This window comes from Mustelus asterias, chromosome 8 (assembly GCF_964213995.1).
Source record: "Mustelus asterias chromosome 8, sMusAst1.hap1.1, whole genome shotgun sequence".
NCBI classification, from domain to species: domain Eukaryota; kingdom Metazoa; phylum Chordata; class Chondrichthyes; order Carcharhiniformes; family Triakidae; genus Mustelus; species Mustelus asterias.
This window is the reverse complement of record NC_135808.1, coordinates 78,585,943-78,605,359: the sequence shown is the minus strand read 5'-3', so window position 1 is coordinate 78,605,359 and position 19,417 is coordinate 78,585,943. Positions and strand designations below refer to the sequence as shown.

The 19,417-nt window shown below is 40.9% G+C and overlaps 1 protein-coding gene across 1 annotated transcript in view; it reads right to left on the bottom strand.

Annotated features, from left to right (window-relative positions):
• Nucleotides 1–19,417, bottom strand: part of swt1 (SWT1 RNA endoribonuclease homolog) — a 130,700-nt gene that overhangs the window by 55,885 nt on the left and 55,398 nt on the right. The window contains exons 10-13 of the mRNA XM_078218305.1: nucleotides 18,930–19,023; nucleotides 14,396–14,544; nucleotides 8,153–8,322; nucleotides 7,348–7,486 (exon numbers count right to left, since the gene is read on the bottom strand). Coding sequence (XP_078074431.1) covers nucleotides 7,348–7,486; nucleotides 8,153–8,322; nucleotides 14,396–14,544; nucleotides 18,930–19,023 — 552 coding nt within the window. The remainder of the gene's footprint in view (nucleotides 1–7,347; nucleotides 7,487–8,152; nucleotides 8,323–14,395; nucleotides 14,545–18,929; nucleotides 19,024–19,417) is intronic.

Here is a 19,417-nt window from a genome sequence, read left to right as displayed (position 1 = left end):
TCCTATGCATCATAATTTAATAATATAAAAATGATCACTGAAAGTGATGATTTCAATCATTACCAGGTCTCCCGGCACCAGACAACTTATGCCAAACAATAATGCAAAGCCCAAAGTTTTTTTAAAGTTTATTTATTAATGTCAAAAGTAGGCTGACTGTGAAAATCCCCTAGTCGCCGCACTCCGGCGCCTGTTTATTAAATTGAGGGAGAATTTAGCATGGCCAATGCACCTACCGAACACATCTTTCCACCAGAGCATCCGGTGACACACAGACACAGGGAGAACGTGCAGACTCCACCCAAGCCGGGAATCGAACCCAGGTCCCTGGCGCTGTGAGGCAGCAGTGCTAACCACTGTGCCACCGTGCGCTTAAGCATGTCATTGAGACTAGAACCAAAACAATTATCAATTGCTTAGACTTTCGGGATTAATAGAACTTCCCACAGCCCTCGGTATCCTGTTACCAAACTTATGAACTTGCATACGAGCCAACCATTGCTCATAGTAATAGGGTGCACTTGTAGACAGGAATCAATATCCCATTTGAGTTTAGCTCCAGAATTTTTAAGTGAGCCCTGCAAGGTAATGTTATTTTCAGTTAAGAAACTAACTCAAAGATTAAGCATCCATCCAAGGTCATGTTCCCTTGTACACAAAGCAAAAACTAAACCCAAGTAGGTGTGAGCCTGTTAAACGTGGCAACACTGAGCCCCATTCTTGTACCATCAAACTGCGACTCATCCAATCCACACTAAAAAATACAGACCATCTGTCATGTTGCCAAAACTCAGGACTATCATCGCACTGCCCCGATCCACCCTTACCAATGCTAACATCTTGCTGTGTACCCTGGACTTTACAAAGCGGAATAAAATTGATAGAACCAGTAAAGATACACATCAAAAAGAACATTGCTTTATCATGGAATAATTGCAAATTCAATCCCAGACAAAAAGACAGAAAAACAGGAAACAGACCAACTGACCACCGGATGTCTCAAAGCCTTGAGCTACCCAATATCTATTTCAGTTAGCCACTTTCTGAAATCAAGAATATTGAATCAAAACTAAATTCTATTGCTCATATTTAGAATTCAGCAGAATAAGGGCTCAAATTCAGATATTATTCTATAACTGAAAGAATGTCAATGTCATCTTCTACTAGAGTGATCCAGATACAAGTTTGCGCAGCTGTGTAAAGCGTTAATGTTTTAGATAGTCGCTTATTAATAATTTATCAGCCTCATCAACAACTAGGAACTGTCCTGGTGGGAGAGGGGATTAAGTGGGGTCTCTTTGAGATTGTGTTGAAACCAAAATTATCAGTTGGATGTTTGCACCCGAGGAGAGTAGCTCAAGTTGGAAAATAACACGCTTTGGCACACTCAGTTTTGATAGATGGATATGGATGGAGTCAGGCCCTCTGCCGCAGACACAGATTGGAGGTAGCCACATGGATTGCTAAGTGTCAAGGCAGGATGTTTAAAAGATCCGTTTTAATTCTTTGACACTTGGTCTCAGTTGATTTGTTAAATATTAGGTCCATTAAACCTCACCCCTCACATCCCATCACCCCACTACCCACTCCTCTGGTCCCCAGGCCAATTAATGCCACTCATTCACCCTCCTTGGTCCCTCACACCCTCTAATGCCAACATATGCCCTCACTGTGTGGCCTCTTATGGCCCCCATGCCACCTTAATGCCAGCCCACACCACCTCCCCACACCCCCCATCACCCTTGGTCCTTACACCCTCCATGGCAATTTATCCAGTATCAACCATGGCCAGACCTCAGGAGCTATGTTGAAGTGAAATAAAATAAAGATCTAAATATCTATTGTAATAAACAAATATACCCATTCGTGAAAGCTCTTCAAAACTTTAAAATCTCATGAGGTATATAGTCCTGGAGCAAAACAAACAGGTTTGTATTATAATTCCACATCAAGGACTGCTAAATCTTTTAACTGAGCTGTCAATAAAACTGTTAATTTATAACCTCCTCACATCTCACCATCTTTCCCCTACCAGCAAAAATTAGATCTATCAGAAATGGGGGCAGGACTTCTGGGTCCAGGTCCCATCTGCCATTTCTGAAAGCCCACAGACTCTGAAAATCTGTCCCGACATGTCCAACGCTGGGAGACTGAAGCTCTGCCAATGCTCTGCATAACCACGCACGCCTGTAGTACTCGAGATCATTGCTCATAATTATACAGCAAGCCCATCTCATTAATAGCACCTGAAGTAATAGGCTGTGGGCACTGGTCTTTTTCCCATTCCAATAAACCTGGTATTACAAACCTTAAATCCCAACTCGTCTAATGCCACTTTCGAGCACACTGCTCACTTTACTTCATCTAAGGATTCTGGAAGTTTGAAATCAAGTAATAGTAATCTACCGCCTACACTTGAACAAACATTCATGGCAGAGAATTCCACACTCTCACAATTGTCAGCATAAAAATGTTTCACACCTCCCTTTTAATTATGATTTCTTGAACATCTGTCCTCTTGTTGCTGTCCTACCAATAAGCAACCTCAATTTATCTCACAATAAGCTGATAAAAAATCTTAAAAGACCATGTGCAGCCCAAGGTTCCAAAGAATTGCCCACTGGACATGAAACATTAACTCTAGGTGGGATTTTCTGGCCTTGCCTGCTGCAGGGGTGGTCCAGTCTCACCGAAAGTCAGTGGACTTGTGGTTGGGCCACCAAATCTCCTATGGACGATCCTGCCACGATGGGCTAGAAAATCCCAATCTCTGTCCCACAGACCTGCTGAAAACTTAAAATTATGATTCCTTTTTAGTGATCGATCTACCTGTGGCACCACATTTCATGACATGTGTATTTGATTTAAGGAGTATTCTTTTCCTTATTCTTACTTCAATAATGTAGTACATCACATTTTTTGATTCTGAACAGTTTCTCGCTGACCTATTCATTCTTCTAAACTATCTCTGTCCTTTGGAAGCTTTACAATCTTTATTTGCCACCTTCCTCATTTAACATCACTGAGGAATTTCAACACTGCTTCATAATTCCTGGGTACAAACCATTTTTGTATAAACTGACATTGTGAAACATCAATTAGGCAATGTTAAACCTGCTGCTTGGGTGGCAACGGAAAGTATAATTTTGAAATACAGAATTCCCACCTGTAGGTGGTTTACTAGGTAAAATTTAATAAGGTTGATGGCAGGTTCAACAAGTTGCAGAACTGGTGTCAACAGCCTGGAGGTTACCATTGACCAGAAGCTGAACTGGACTAACCATATAAGTACTTTGGCTACAAGAGCAGGCCAGAGGCTTGGAATTCTGTGGAGAGTAACTCACCTCCTGACTCCCCAAACCTTGTCCACCATCTACAAGGCACAATTCATACGCATGATGGAATACTCTCCAATTGCCTGGGTGAGTGCAGTTCCAACGACACTCATGAAACTCAACACCATCCAAGACAAAACAGCCCACTGGACTGGCACCCCATCTACCTCAATAAAATGAATTACCTTCACCAGCGATGCACACTGGCAGCAGTATATACCATCTACAAGAGGCACTACAGCAACACACCAAGACTGTGCAACGATACCTTCCAAACTCTCAACCGCTCCCACTTAGTGGAATACGGACAGCACCCTGTACTGCATGCAACAAGTGCAGGAGGAGGAGGAAAATCAACAACAAAGGCCATAGGAGAGCTACCAGAATCCATCAGGCACAGTAGAGTGATGTCTGAGAATGAAAAAGGTGAGAGCCTGCTCACCAAATGCCTTTACACTCCAAATAGAACATATAGGCCAATGGTCACCCTTTTTGGCAATTTTGAGGAAAAGTGCATGAGCAGTGCTACACTCATTAAGGCAGGTTGCTCGTGATCTTTACTGCTGCAAACACGCAATATTGTAGAAGCAAAACCTGTGGATGGTGGAAATCTGGAAAAAGAAACATTTCTGGAAAAACTCAGCAGGTCTGGCAGCATTAATGGAGAAAGAAATAGGGCTAATATTTTGAATCCAATAGGACTCTCCTTTGGAACAACAGACAGGATTGTCAAGGGGTCACACCATTGCCTGCGAAGGTGACCATTGCAATTTCTCTCTCTGAATTGATCTGGACTGCTTCAGGGGACATTAGTTGCATTCAAATTATCCACAGGAGAATTTCTGCACCTTGTTCTCAACTGATGACAACAGCGAAAATGAGAGAACTTCGGGACAGGCAATGGCAATTCCTAGAATGCACTGTAATACTAGCTACATTCATGTTGCTGCCAAGCTATCATGGAATCAACGCAGAGCTTTGTTAATCACAAGGGATATTACCAAATCAATTTCCAGCAAATATATAATCACATTAAGAGAATCTCAGCTCTGTACCAGGTACCAAGCTAGCTGCAAAGATCCATTCATCCTGCAGCAGTTGAACATCCTCCTCCATCTTTCACAATGACAGATTCACAAAAGATCTACACATACACATTTCTCAGTTGGAGTTACTGGATATTGATCAAACTCAAAAACATTGTTTTTTCCTCTTCCCTAATCCAGTGATGCTGAGGCATTCTGACTTAAACCAGGTCAACAACAAATTCTTCTTCATGAATAGTGCTATATTAATCTGTGTATTTACTGTAAATTATATTGCCATAGGGTATTAATTTTATTTTACATTTTGTTTAAATGATCTTAACTTATATCCTCTCCTCTAAGACAATTAACTGAGGGTAATTTTATTCATCATATTTACTCCCTAATTGACTATGACCTTGCTAAAGATTGATCTGAGTTGACTATATTGCTTTATACAACAAAAAGCAAATAGTCAGGTAACATTCTCATCTGAATTAGCAAACATAGAAAGTCTATTTAAACATTTGATAATTATCATGAACATACAACATTTAAAAAATATTTTAAATGGAATTACACAACAGAAAATTTACCCCTGCAGAAGAATTTACATGATCAGTTAGTAGACCTCCATATGTAATCGAATGAATAACGTGTTCAAAGTGCCTTTCATGGCCATAGAGTATTCAAAAGTACTTTAACGCAGAGGGTATAGAAATTATTGCACAAAACTTATTCCCCTTCCAGTTTCATATCAAACAAAAAAAGGTTGGAAATGGGTAGTCACAGTGACCACAGAGGTCATGTGATCTCCTTGTTTCAGGTTTCGGCAAACGTCGGGAACCATGTGACTTTGGAACTGGGGAGCAGGCTTTAAAACCTGCAATTGGGGCCTGGACAGCAGGTCATGTTAGTTTTGATAGTACTACTGTCTTGTAAATGTTCCTTTTTTCCCTGTAAATAAATAGTTGCCACTTCACCACCTGCTTGGACACCAAGTGTTTGTTATTACATTAGAGAAGCACTTCCCACTCCAATTTGAAGAGGTATCACCATGCTGTTTTTTGGTAAGCTCGAACCATTTGATGTGAATGAAGAAGATTGGGTTCAATACATAGAACGTATGCACTTTTTTTTTAGAGCCAACAGCATAGAGAGGAGGGAGAATTAGAGGATTATCTTGCTAACAGCTTGCAGCAACTGGACAGATAGCGTAATAAGATGTTTGACCTGCCCAGACCTCCTGACTCAAAATCATTCACCCACCCGGTGAGGAACCATCATCACCCAAAGCCCTCTATCATTCTCCAAAGATACAAATTTAATTCAACAGCAGGGCCCCTGAATAATCCATTGTGGATGTCATGGCCAGATTAAGGAAACAGGCAGGACATTGCAAGTTTGGCACATCCTGAATGATATGCTAAGGGATAGGCTATTATGTGGGATAAATAACGCAGCTATCCAAAATAAATTGCTAACGGAGTTAGAGCTCGACTTAAAAAAGGCTGTGGAAATAGCCTTGTCCATGGAAAGCACAAAAAGAGGTGCTCTAGAATTGCAAGGTCCACCAGCTAGGGAGAGGGGCCATGACTATCTGTTGCAGCAGCAGCACTTGAGTTGAGTACCTATTCAAGCAAAGAAAGGCAGACTGAAGTAGAAAACTGGGATAAAACCCGTTGTTTCATTGAAGCAAGAAATTTCAACTAATGTTTTTGACGTGGGGATGTCCACACCCTGGGGAAGTGTAGGTTTCGAGACACAGAGTACTTCTGATGCAGTAGAAAGGTCACCTAATGCAGAAGCAAGCAGAACCTGTTCAGTTCAAGAAAGTCGGTGTCCGTCCACAGAATGGGGGAGTACCATTCACTTGAACGTAATGTGTTGACATTGAACCACATTGACATGGATAAAGTGGCCCCAATGACCCAATAATTGCTCGTGAACAGGTGTCCTTTGAAAATGGAAGTGGGCTTTGGCAACTGTCATCGGGGAACAAACGTATTGTTACTTATACGACAGGGTTCAACCATTGAGGTTAGAAAACACTGCAGCCAGGTGAGCCACTTGCATGGGAGGGGCGATTAAAATCAAGGGGACCACAATGGTTCTGGTAGCTTATGGACAGCAGTCTGCCTAGCTCCCATGTATTGTCTTACTCAGACAAGGACCGAGCCTGATGGGGTGGGACTGACTCCAACACCAAGTTAAACTGGATAGAGATGTTCAAACTAAGTGAGAGGGGATTACACAAAGCCATGTGAAGACATCCTCAGGTTTTCCAAGAAGAACTAGGAAAAATAAAGGGGCCCCAGGTTCAGATTATACGTAGGCCCCAAAGCCACACTGTAGTATTACCAAGCAATTTTTCAACTATGTTGGAAACAGATATTAAAACTCCTTGAAGGTCAATGTGGCTTGCATGGTGGACTGCATCCATCATTCCTGTCATCAAACCAGACAAGTCAGTACGCATTTGCAGGGATTGCAAACTGTCAATTGATCGGCCATATTAGACAGATATCCCCTGCCCACAATCGAGGATCAATATGCCAAATTGGCCAGTAGCTTGGCGTTTATTCAGCTAGATATGAGTCATGTTTAGTTGCAGCTTGAATTGGTTGAGTTATCTCAAAGGTATGCCACCATCAACACTCAAGGTATTGATTAGAATCCTAGTCCATGAAAATGAAATACTTGCAGTTAGAAAGAACTTTACGTGTCACTGAAACATCTCAACTAATTTCAGTGTGTGGACTATTGTTGTGTGGGTACTTATAACAGATATGCTGGATTACTAAGAAATTTAGTAGACGAACAGCAAGTGTTACTTCGAAGGGTACAAACAGTGTAGTAAATTTTGCTATCTGTCATGCAAAATAATGGAAATCAAAATCTAACTGTTTATTAGATAAATTAAGTTTGTCATTAATTATACCACTTACTTTCATGAAAAAAATCAAAATTGAATTCTCTGTACATACCTGCTTGAAAATGATCAGATAAGATTGTCACAGATGACAGCAAATTTCTTTTCACAATTAGGCCAAACACAGCAAACCAATGTTTCTTCACACACTGCAATATGCCTTCTAAGGACCAAGGAGGCTTCACAAACAGAATCTAATATCAGGATCAGAAACAGTTCACAACAATTATATCATCGCTGATTTGACCTGCCATTATCTAACCAATTGAGGAATACATTAATTATGTTTCACACAGAGGTTATGGTTCTCAATACAAGATACATATAAGGCATAGCTCTGATCAAAACACTGATGATCCAGAACAATACAAAAAGATGACTTGTTATCAGAAAGATAAAAGCCAGAATCATTCTGGGCTCAAAAGTCAAAAAATATTTTGGGCTCAAATGTTTGTAACTTCCACCAGTACCCACTTATTACTCTTGTGGAATTCCTGTCGAAATTCAGTTTTAAAGATTTATCCAAATAGTTGATGACGGAGATTCTCTCACTGTGCATTAGAAGAAAATATCTTCAAATTAAATGTTTATTCCATTTCAATTGGTTCTACCACATCCATACTAACCAAAATCAATTATTCAGCATAAGAAAAAATAGTTATACAGCTAATATTTTTGGCATAGTGTGAAATGTATTTTTAACCTATGAAATTAATACTGAGAAAAAAATGGTCCATGAAACTGGTTAGATTTCAAAGGAACATAAAATGGATATTGTTTGTTTATTCACTAGTATGATTTTTAAAAAATGTCTCAAGACATTTTTTTCTGTACAATCTATATCGCGAACCAATTTTTACCTCTGTCCACAGATCATCATACACGGTTTTCATTTCTGTTTCTAAGATGACTGACAGTGCAATGCCTAGTGATTTCTCTAATTGACAGATGATCCCAGTGACATCCAAAGCAGACTCCTGTGCTGACAGATGCTGATTAACTGTTCCATTTGACTCCTTCGTGTGGATTACTGCAAGATAGAAAGAAAAAACAAAATTGTCACATTCTAGTTTAACCATAAGCAAAGATAGGTAACATATAATAAACCAGGGCATTAATAAACAATTTATGCCTTGAATAAGTTACTTTTTTCTTGTATTTATATTTAGCAATGCAATTATTACTCAGAACATTTAACAACAAACAGCACCTTTTAAAAAATGTCAAGTTAATTAACCCTTTAAACATCATGAAAATTGTTCAACTAAAAATGTCACTATTTAGAAGTCATTGGAATTTGCTATGCATAACATTTTTCCAACATTACAACAGTGACTATGTTTAAAAAGTATTTCATTGGCTGTAAAACACTTTGGGACACTGGTGGCCATGAAAGGCACAATATTAATGCAAGTCTTTCTAATGCAAAAGCTGCCAAACCACTTTAAGACACTTCAAAGTGAAAAGGTAGAACTTAAATGCAAGGAGCAGAGCAATCATTTTGTTGTTTTCTTCACTGCACAGAATTTTTAATAGAACCATAAAATGGTAATTGCACAGAATGCCAAACCCATGCTGCAACTCTGCAAGGCCAAATTGCCTAGTGTCCCTTCCTTGGCCTTTCCCCATAGTCCTGCAATTATTTTCTTTTCAGATGCTTTCTCAATTCACATTTTGAATCCAAGATTGAATTTGTCCCCATCATGTTTTCAGATCATTGCCACCTGCCATGTAAAAATTTTCCTAATGTCGTCTTTGTTTTTTTTGGCAATCACATTAAATTAATGCCCTTTGGTTTCAATCCTTCCGCCAACTGGAACAACTACTCTGTCTAGATCTCTCATGATGTTGAGAACACTATCAAATCTCCACTCAACCTCCCAGTGGAGAACAAATCTAACTTCTCCAATCTAACCATGCAACTGAAGTCCCTTATCCCTGGAAACATTCATGTAAATCTTTTCCACATCCTCTCTAAATCCTTTAGATTCTTCCTAAAAAGGCAAAATACTTCAGTTGAGGTTGAACCAATGTTCTATAAGGGCTCATTATAATTTTCTTGTTTTTGTGCTCTAGGCCTCTATTTCAAGCCCATCATTTTGACAAGAGCTTGATATTGGTGGTCTGGAAGGGACGGAGTCACCACTGACCAGTAACTTAACTGGAACAGAGACATAAATACTGCAGCTAGATGAGCAGAAGCTGAGTATTCTGCAGCAAGTTACTCACCTCCTTATTGTTCAAAGACTTTCAACAAATGACAAAATACAAGTCAGGAGTACTCCAATTGCCTGGATGAATGTGATTCCAACAACTCAAGAAGCTCCACAGCATCCAGGGCAAAGCAACCTGCTTAACTGGCAGTCCGTCTACCACTTTAACCATTCACACTCCACCACCAAAACATCGTGGCTGCAGGATGTACCAATAACAATGTGCACTGCATCAATTCTTCAACAATTGCATTCAAATCTCTAGGGAGACAAGGACAGAGTAGAATGGAAACTCACTGCTTGCAAGTTTCTCTCCAAGTCTCACATTCTTTTAGCTTGCAAATATATTGCCATTCCTTCACTGTTGGGTCAAAACTCTGGAACTCGCCACCTAAGAGCACTGCGGGAACACATTCACCACACAGATTTCAGTGGTTCAAGACGACAGCTCACCACCAGAGGCAATTAGAGTAGGCAATAGATGCTAGTCTTGCCAGGAATTTTCACATCCCATGAGCAAGTAAAAATATAGGTGATGTTTTTTCACAGGATGGAAGGAACATGTGGATATCATTACATTGTTTCTGCTTGAATACACAGCTCCTGCTCAATATGGAAACACTGCAAGCTACTGCCACCAGCCACAAAATTATTGTGCAACAGTGACTCACTGTTCCTGGTATGGAAAATCATTGACTGTGTGGATAGTGAAATAACCAGTGACACCCACACAGTAAGCAAAGTTCTGTAAGGCTGCCTATGCTTACTTAAAATTCAGCACATAAAAACCTGATGCAAAGAACTAAATGCAAAAAAGAGCAATCTGAAAGTCATAGGGCAGTCTTGAAAAGTACATGTTTATACAGTACATTCTTCCCTGTCACCTTAGACTGTTCTTTTTCTAACGGTGGAGAGATTCAAATGGGTTAGGACGTCAGCCACAAGTAGAACTAAATATTTTTCTGTATGCTTATATTGGTAACGAAAGATACAGTAAAACAAAATTTTCACTTTATTCAGGGAGAAAGGGTTCTTTCACAAGAGTGGAAACTTCTTGTAGGAGCAAGGTGGCATTACCATCGTCGAATCCTCAACTTCAATATTCTGGGGCAGTCACCATTCATTAAAGTGAAAACCTGAATGGTGAAGTCCAAATCTTGAAAGCAGAAAACTTGTTACTTGGGGACAAGGAAGACATACACCCTAGGAAATTTTGAATTTTTTACATTCAAAATGATGAATTCTGATTAATTTTAAGCAGTTTGATATTTTACAAATGATTTACTTTTCCTTCATAAATATCAAAGTGACATTTGGATTTTAAAGGGATATAAGATCACATTTCCAAAAGTGTCACTTTCCCACCCCAAAATTCTACTTCAGTAGCCCACCCAAATTCCCAGCCTGCTATGATCACCTTACCAACTCTCTCCGCTGACACTGGCATTTTTTTCTCCACTCCACTCACTTCAACCTCATGTTCCTTTCCCCTGAAACTCAGCTCAAATTCTAGTTTTCTTCCACCCCTATTATTCTCCTCCTCCATTATGGCATTATTCTCCTAGCCCCTTAACCTCACACATTTGCCATGGCTAATCCACCTAATCTACGCATCTTTGGACTGTGGGAGGAAACCAGAGCACCTAAATGAAACCCATGTAGACATGTGGATAACATGCAAACTCCACACAGACAGTCACCCAAGGCTGAAATCAAACCCTGGTCCTTGGCGCTGTGAGGCAGCCGTGCTAATCATTTGCTGCCCTGCATCTTGTCCTACACCTTCCTGTGCAGACACTCTTGTTCCCACAGTCTCAGTTAATACTGGCATTCTTCTTCCTCCCTCACTCTGCTGCTCCCAGTTTTTGTTCCCTTTCTTCACTAATTCACAGTCAACTATTTTATTCCCCCACACAACTCTGCCCTTCTTTACCATCCACTCCAATCCTTTTCTCTCTCCTCTTGTGATACGGGTTCCTGCCTATGTTGTACCAAGGAGGGAGATCAATTCTATTAGCAGCAATACTGACAAGAAATGCTGAGGTGAAAGGTGCTGGTCCTTCAGTGGTAGCAGAACGGAAAAGGAAAGGACATGCCACCACTTTCAGCAGCTGAAAAATGAGCAAATGCTCTCTCCTGAAATTAAAATAAGTTAAATAAAAAAATACTGTAGGTATGCTTCTTATTTTTTCCCTATGTTTATAAATATCTGGAATGAATATTTGTGTATTCAAATCTGAATAGGATTACTTAACCATTCCACAGTTATTTAGTATTTTGCTAAACTCCAGCACTTCATACCTTTCACCATTTTACAATCACAAGGCAAGGGGTGGAAGTTCAATCTGGTAAGGGAGAATTTGGGATTGATTTTAATGAGCAATTGGAGCATTCACCACACTCAACAGTCTTCCATTTAGTGATGGCAAAATTAAACAAGAGCCAAGTGGATGCTGTGATGGGAGACAAAATGTTTTCTTTTCTGAGCAGATAAGCCATGCTGTGATCTTGTGAGCTACCCAACTGAATCTACTGATCATGCAGTCTCAGCTGGGTAGCTCCTTTTAATCGATAAAACTGTTTCCTGAAAAACATTTCGTTTTTGGCATCAACTGTAGTTGACATGCTTGGTTGCTGGTAGCTATTTTACGATAGCAACCATCTCCCTCAAGCCACACTTTCAGAACTAGGGGTTATAAATCTAAGATAGTCACAAATCCAATAGGAATTTAAGAGAAACCTCCTTATCCATTGTGTGGTTAGAATTTGAAACTTAACTACCACAAAGAGTGATTGGGGTAAATAGCATAGACGCTTTTAAGCAGAAACTAGGTAAGCACAGTAGGGAAACAAAAATAAAGGATTATGTTAATAAGTTGAGACAGAGGGGCGAGGGGAGGCTCATATGAAACATAAACATGACAGAGACCAGTTGGCCTGAATGGCTTCTGTCTGTGCTGTATATTCAATGTTAATCTGTTTGCTTCACCGGCTAAGCAGGTCACTCAATATCAATTCCCTCATAAGCTGGCTTTGAAGGAGCTTTGTTTATATAGTGTTAATATTTCCAAACTCTATCTCCTATTATGTTGAACATAGGTTTGCTATTAGCTTTTCCCCATATAAGATTACAGAAATCTATCTACCTGTTTTTTTTTTAAATCGAGCACATGCTGTTGAGTGCAATGACAGTTGATCACTTTGTCAACGACCATTAGGTTCACTAGCATTTAAAACATAGTGTTGTCTTTTAAAATGGAGAAATTTGGTTTCAGATGTACTTTTAATATGTCAGCTCATTATACTAAGAGACACAATTGCCTTTTTTTCCCCCCCACAGAATAATGGTGAGGATATCAGCGATCACCAATATTATGGATAAATTGGACAATGTTTGCACATGCATAGCTACATGTGTAAATCAGGAAGTTGCTGTTCAATTTGCCCTGCTCCCCCACAAGCTTTGCTCTATTCCACTGAGCGGCTCAACATTCAATCACAAGGTGCATTACACTTCAGTACTTATCGACTAGTTACAACTTCAAAACAGTGGGATATTTAAGAGCAAGTTATCCCAGTTATAACAAGGTTGGATGGTTACAATTATACAATGAGTCCAAATCAATTCTGTCCTACTAGAGGTGACAATGCAACAGCACCTACATTGCCTTGCTGCAGCTTTTCTGACTAGCTCAAAGTACTTGGTATACAGACAACATCTAAAATATTCCAGATCTTTTAACTTTGTTGAGATCTAATTTGTTTTGGAGTATGTTGATAAGATGTAGGTTTAGATGATGCGATGGCAAGAGAATGAGAATGCAAACATTATTAAAGAAATAAAATGAGATATTTTAAATTTAAAGCAACTCAATCAGGACCTAAAGAGAAAGGCTAATGTTTCAGGTGGGAGGTTTCATTAAAATAGGACACAATTCCCAGAAAGTTATTTTCTTCTTAAATGCATTGCATTCAATTACTCTTTTGCTTTTCAAAATTTTGGAATTCCAGTTGCTCTTATTTTCTTCTTTTAACAAACTACTTCCCAGAGGAATAAAAATGGACAGCAAAATAGAAGTGATATTGGGGTTATTATGCAAGGGGCTAGTAAAGGCAAAAGCAAAAAGTAGATTTTAAGAAGGTGTTTAAAAATGGAAAGGGAGGAACTGAGGCAGTGAGTTTAGAGAGAGTGCCTGCGAATAGGAATAAGAGAACTGATATCTCTTTTATCGATGAAATAGATGAAGGGAGTGCACAGAAGGCCACAGTTAAAAGAACCAAAGAAGCAGGATGAGACATCAGGGTGGAAGAGGTGAGGTAAGTGGTGATGCCATGGAGGCAATGGCAGATAAAAATAAGGATGTTAAAGTCAAAATGTTGGGGTTCAGTATGTCAATTAAGTTCAGACAAGGATTGGGGTGATGGACAACTAGATTGTAAAGTCACACAGTACGAACAGTAGAATTTAAAAAACTGAAATTTATAGAAAGCAGAGTTTAAGACCCATGAGAAAAGCATGAAGAGAAACTAACATTGTCCCTGATTATACACTTAACAGAACAATATTCAGTGAAACATAATGGGGGCAATTCTCCATCGCTGGCCAGCAATCGAGTTGGCCAGTGATCGGGAGGCCGGCAGTGCCAGATTACTGTGCATGCGCCGATCTCGGCACTGACAGATCAGCGCATGCACAGTGGCCCGCTCAGCGCTATGCTGCCGGCCTCTCCAGTGGGAATAGGCCCCGCCCACAGCTTTTTAATCGAGATTCACGCAAGGGCACTCTGTGCATCACAGAGTGTGGGAGATTCATTTTGAAAGTCCCACTGAAAAAAACAGCGTGATTTACTCCAGTTTTTACTTAGAATTCCACCCAATATATTGACTAACCTGACTGAGGTTGATTGAAGGCACTAAGGTCCTGAGTGTTTGGGACATCATTGGTGGATTTCAGGTTACTTAATTCAGTCAATAGATCAACTTTCCTCACAGCCTTCACACCGCTTACCAAGGCTTTGCTGCAAAGGTTTTTATCATCACTGCGGGAGATAAACGTACATGTTATTAAACATCCTTGTTTCATTCAGGCACATTATCAGAGAAACTTTTTGGAGTTGGTTGCAAATGCTAAACTACGTCGCTGAACTATGACACAAGCCAAAGAAAACCTTGATTTGCAGTAATACAAAAGTATTCCATACAACCGAATGGTAAAAGATAGCTTTGTAAAGGCATGTATAACTTAGCCATAGAGCTGGAAAAGCCACAGATTGCATTTCCAATTTTATGCCAAATTAACTGATCCCAGCAGAAAATCAGCCAGAATTTTGCTCGTGATCAACATCCCATTTGGAAATGAGCCTGGGCAGATGGAAGGCCTATCAGTAGGTGAGCATTTGGGAGAAAGTGACTAAGGGTGGGATTTTCCACACACCCCCGGTGCGTGTTTCATACGGACGCAGAGTTGGCCCACCATTGGCAGGATCTTCTGATCGTGCCGCTGTCAGCAGGGTTTCCTGATCTATGCACCCCCTGCCACTTGGATACCCATGGTAGCAGTTCGCCATCGGTGGGACCTGAAGATCCCGCTGGCGAGAACAACTGGAAAATTCCAGCCCATATTTCAGTTAGATTTGGAATAGTTATGGGGAAGGGCAAGGAGGGGCCAGGAAAAAAAGTTCTTAACTAGGGAGGGCTAATTTTACTAAGATACAATAGAATTTGGTCCAAGTGGACTGGGAGCAGCTACTTGCAGATAAAACTGTGTCAGAGCAGTGGGAGGCCTTCAAAGAGAAGATAGCAAGAGTACAGATCAAACATGTTCTCATGAAGACAAAGATGGGACCAAGACCAGAGAACCCTAAATGCCAACGGACATAAAAGTCAGGATTAATACAAAAAAAAACTTACGGCGGATACCGAGGGCTAAATACAGCATAGCTATTAGGGGAGTATAAAAGGGATCTTAAAAAGCAAATTAGGAAAGCTAAGAGTGTATAAAGTATCTTTTGTCGGTAGAATAAATAAAAACCTAAAGAGGTTTTCTAAATATGTAAAGAGCAAGAGAATAACTAGGGAAAGTGTAAGGCCAATTAGGAACCATACAAGTAATCTGACCTGGAAGACCTGGGTACAATCCTCAAATGAAAACATTGCGGCAGTCTTCAAATGGGAAAGGATAAAGCAAGTGCAGACATCAGGGTGAAGAACCAAGAAATATTAGAGGAAACTGACATGGAGAGAGGAGTGGCTAGCAGGTTTAGCAGCAGTAAAAGTGGATAAATCCACACGCTCCAATGAGATGTATCCCAGGCTGTTGCAGGAGGCAAGGGAGGAGTAATCAGGAACATTGGCAGTAATTTTCAAATCCTCTCTGGCCACAAGTGAGGTCAGTAAGAAGTCTCACAACACCAGGTTAAAGTCCAACAGGTTTATTTAGTAGCACAAGCCACAAGCTTTCGGAGCACGAGCACGGCCCCTTCATCAGGTGAGTGGGAGTTCTGTTCACAAACAGGGCATATATAGATACAAACTCAATTTACAAGATAATGGTTGGAATGCGAGTCTTTACAGGTAATCAAGTCTTAAAGGTACAGACAATGCGAGTGGAGAGAGGGTTAAGCACAGGTTAAAGAGGTGTGTATTGTCTCCAGCCAGGACAGTTAGTGAGATTTTGCAAGCCCAGGCAAGTCGTGGGGGTTACAGATAGTGTGACATGAACCCAAGATCCCAGTTGAGGCCGTCCTCATGTGTGCGGAACTTGGCTATCAGTCTTTGCTCAGTGACTCTGCGCTGTCGTGTGTCGTGAAGGCCGCTTTGGAGAACGCTTACCTGAAGATCAGAGGCTGAATGCCCGTGACTGCTGAAGTGTTCCCCAACAGGAAGAGAACATTCCTGCCTGGTGATTGTCAAGCGGTGTTCATTCATCCGTTGTCGTAGCGCCTGCATGATCCATGCCCAGGCAGGAGTGTTCTCTTCCTATTGGGGAACACTTCAGCAGTCACGGGCATTCAGCCTCTGATCTTCAGGTAAGCGTTCTCCAAGGCGGCCTTCACGACACACGACAGCGCAGAATCGCTAGCAGAGACTGATAGCCAAGTTCCGCACGCATGAGGACGGTCTCAACCGGGATCTTGGGTTCATGTCACACTATCTGTAACTCCCACAACTTGCCTGGGCTTGCAAAATCTCACTAACTGTCCTGGCTGGAGACAATACACATCTCTTTAACCTGTACTTAACCCTCTCTCCACTCGCATTGTCTGTACCTTTAAGACTTGATTACCTGTAAAGACTCGCATTCCAACCATTATCTTGTAAATTGAGTTTGTATCTATATATGCCCTGTTTGTGAACAGAACTCCCACTCACCTGATGAAGGGGCCGTGCTCGTGCTCCGAAAGCTTGTGGCTTGTGCTACTAAATAAACCTGTTGGACTTTAACCTGGTGTTGTGAGACTTCTTACTGTGCTTACCCCAGTCCAACACTGGCATCTCCACATCAGAAGTGAGGTGTCAGAGGATGGGGGACTGCTAACATAGTCCCATTATTAAAAAAAGGAGATTGGAATAGACCAAGAAATTATAGGTCAGTCAGTCTAACCTCGATGGTGGGGAAGTTACTAGAAAGAATTCTGAAGGACAGAATATACCTGCAATTGGATAGACCTGGATTATTCAGGGACAGTCAGCATGGACTTGTTAAAAGGTTGTGTTTGAGAAATTTAATCAATTTTTTTGAGGTGGTAACCAGGGGTGTTGATGAGGGTAATGCATTCAATGTGGTCTATATGGACTTCAGCAAGGTTTTTGATAGGTTCCTCGGGGCAGACTGGTTAAGAAAGTACGGTCCGATTGGATCCATATTGGCTGAGAGGGCAGGAAGCAGAGGATGATGGTAGAGGAATATTTCTGTGAATTAAAGTCTATTTCCAGTGGGGTTCTAAAGGGTTTGGTGCTGGGGCGCTTTTTATTTGTGGTGCACATTAATAATTTGGACTTAAGTGTAGGGGGTATGAGCAAGAAGTTTACAGATGGCACAAAAATTGGCAGGGTAGTAAATAGTGAAGAGGATTGCCATAGACTGCAGGAGGATATCAATAGACTGGTCCAGTGGACAGAACAGTTGCAAATTAAATTCAACCTGGAAACCTATGATGTAATGCACTTGGGGAGGGCTAAAAAGGCAAAGGATTACACTTTGAACGGTAGGACCCTGAAAGGTACTGAAGATCAGAGGGACCTTGGAGTGCATACCCACAGGTGAGTGGGAGTTCTGTTCACAAACAGGGCATATATAGATACAAGGTGGCAGGGCAGGTCGTTAAGGTGGTTAAGAGCAGGGAGTTCATGCTGGAACTGTATAAAACTCTGGTTAGGCCACAATGGAGTACTGTGCACAGTTCTGGTCACCACATTATAGGAAGGATGTGATTACACTGGCGAGGGTGCAGAAGAGATTCACCAGAATGCTGCTTAGGTAGGAAGGTCTGAACTACATGGAAAGATTGAATAGGCTGGGGCTGTTTTCCTTGGAGCAATGAAGGTTGAGAGGGAACTTGATAAAGGTATATAAGATTAGGCGGGGCATAGATAAGAATGGATTGCAAAGACCTTTTTCCATTTGAGGGATCAATAAGAGGCATAGATTTAAGATAAGAGGTAGAAAGCTAAGAGGGGAGTTGAGAAAAAACTTTTTCATTCAGAGAGTGGTAGCAGTACAAAACATTCTCCTTGAAAGGATGGCTGAATCAGAAAATCTTGTAACATTTGAGAAATATTTAGATATTCAACTGTACTGCCATAACTCTAGGGTTATAGGCCAAACACTGGAAATTGGGATTAGTGTAGTCAGGTCTTTGTTGACCGGTGTGGACATGATAGGCCGAATGACCGCCTTCTGTGCTGTAAACATCTGCGAATCTACATCAAGGTCATCAAAAGTTTGATTCCGAGCATTGGACAACCATCTGCCCCTACTGACTTTTGACCATGTGTTTTGGGGGGGGGGGGGGGGGGGGGGGGGGCTGGTGGTGGTAGGGGGTCCTGCTCCCCTATGGATACAGGGTGATGCTCATCCTTTCTATCTCCTCCACCAAGTGGCTGAAAACTGTGGAACCAGTTTTTTCCTTTATTGGGCCATTCCTCAATCTCCCAGGATAAATTCTCTTCCTGCACGACTCCCAGCACTTGCTGCAGCCACAATGCACCTCCACTGCAAGAGACGGAGGACAGCTTTAATCAGTGGAGGCTAGTTTTAAGCAGTGCTGTTTGCATTTCAATCAGCAAGTGAGGGTTATTCATGCATCATGATTTCCAAACTGGTTTCCAGAGGTTATTCAATTTCAGCCCTTATTTCTTTCACTGCTCATAAACTTTCACTCTGTCTGTAAATACACTGGCAATGGATTCAGCATTGTCTTACCTACATAGGAGGACATGTGTACAAGGATACAACTGCTGGTACTGCAAACAACACTGCAACACGCGATCATCATTGTTTTCTTCCCTTAAGCCACCTGCTCAGAAAAATAAAAGAAAATGAATGTACCATTCATTTGAAATTACAATGGAAAACTTTAACAGTGGTGACTAATTTTCGTTAATAAGTGGAAGAAAACTATTCAAAATAATTTCACATGACTCACAGGTTATTTTGACTTGTTTAATCACTGTTTTTAACTGTTTTCAATGAATGGGGCTAAATTAACATAACAGTATGAGAGCTTTTCATTTGGGAAAAATTGCTTTTTAGCCAATGGTTTATTTTTTCACTGATAGAGTCACTGGCACTTTTGTCTACAATATAGCTGTAGATTGGCCAGAATTGCTATGATTTCTATGAGATTGAGTCTTGGTGAGTTGCTGCAATGTATTTTGTGAATGGTACACACTGCTGCCAATGTGCATTGG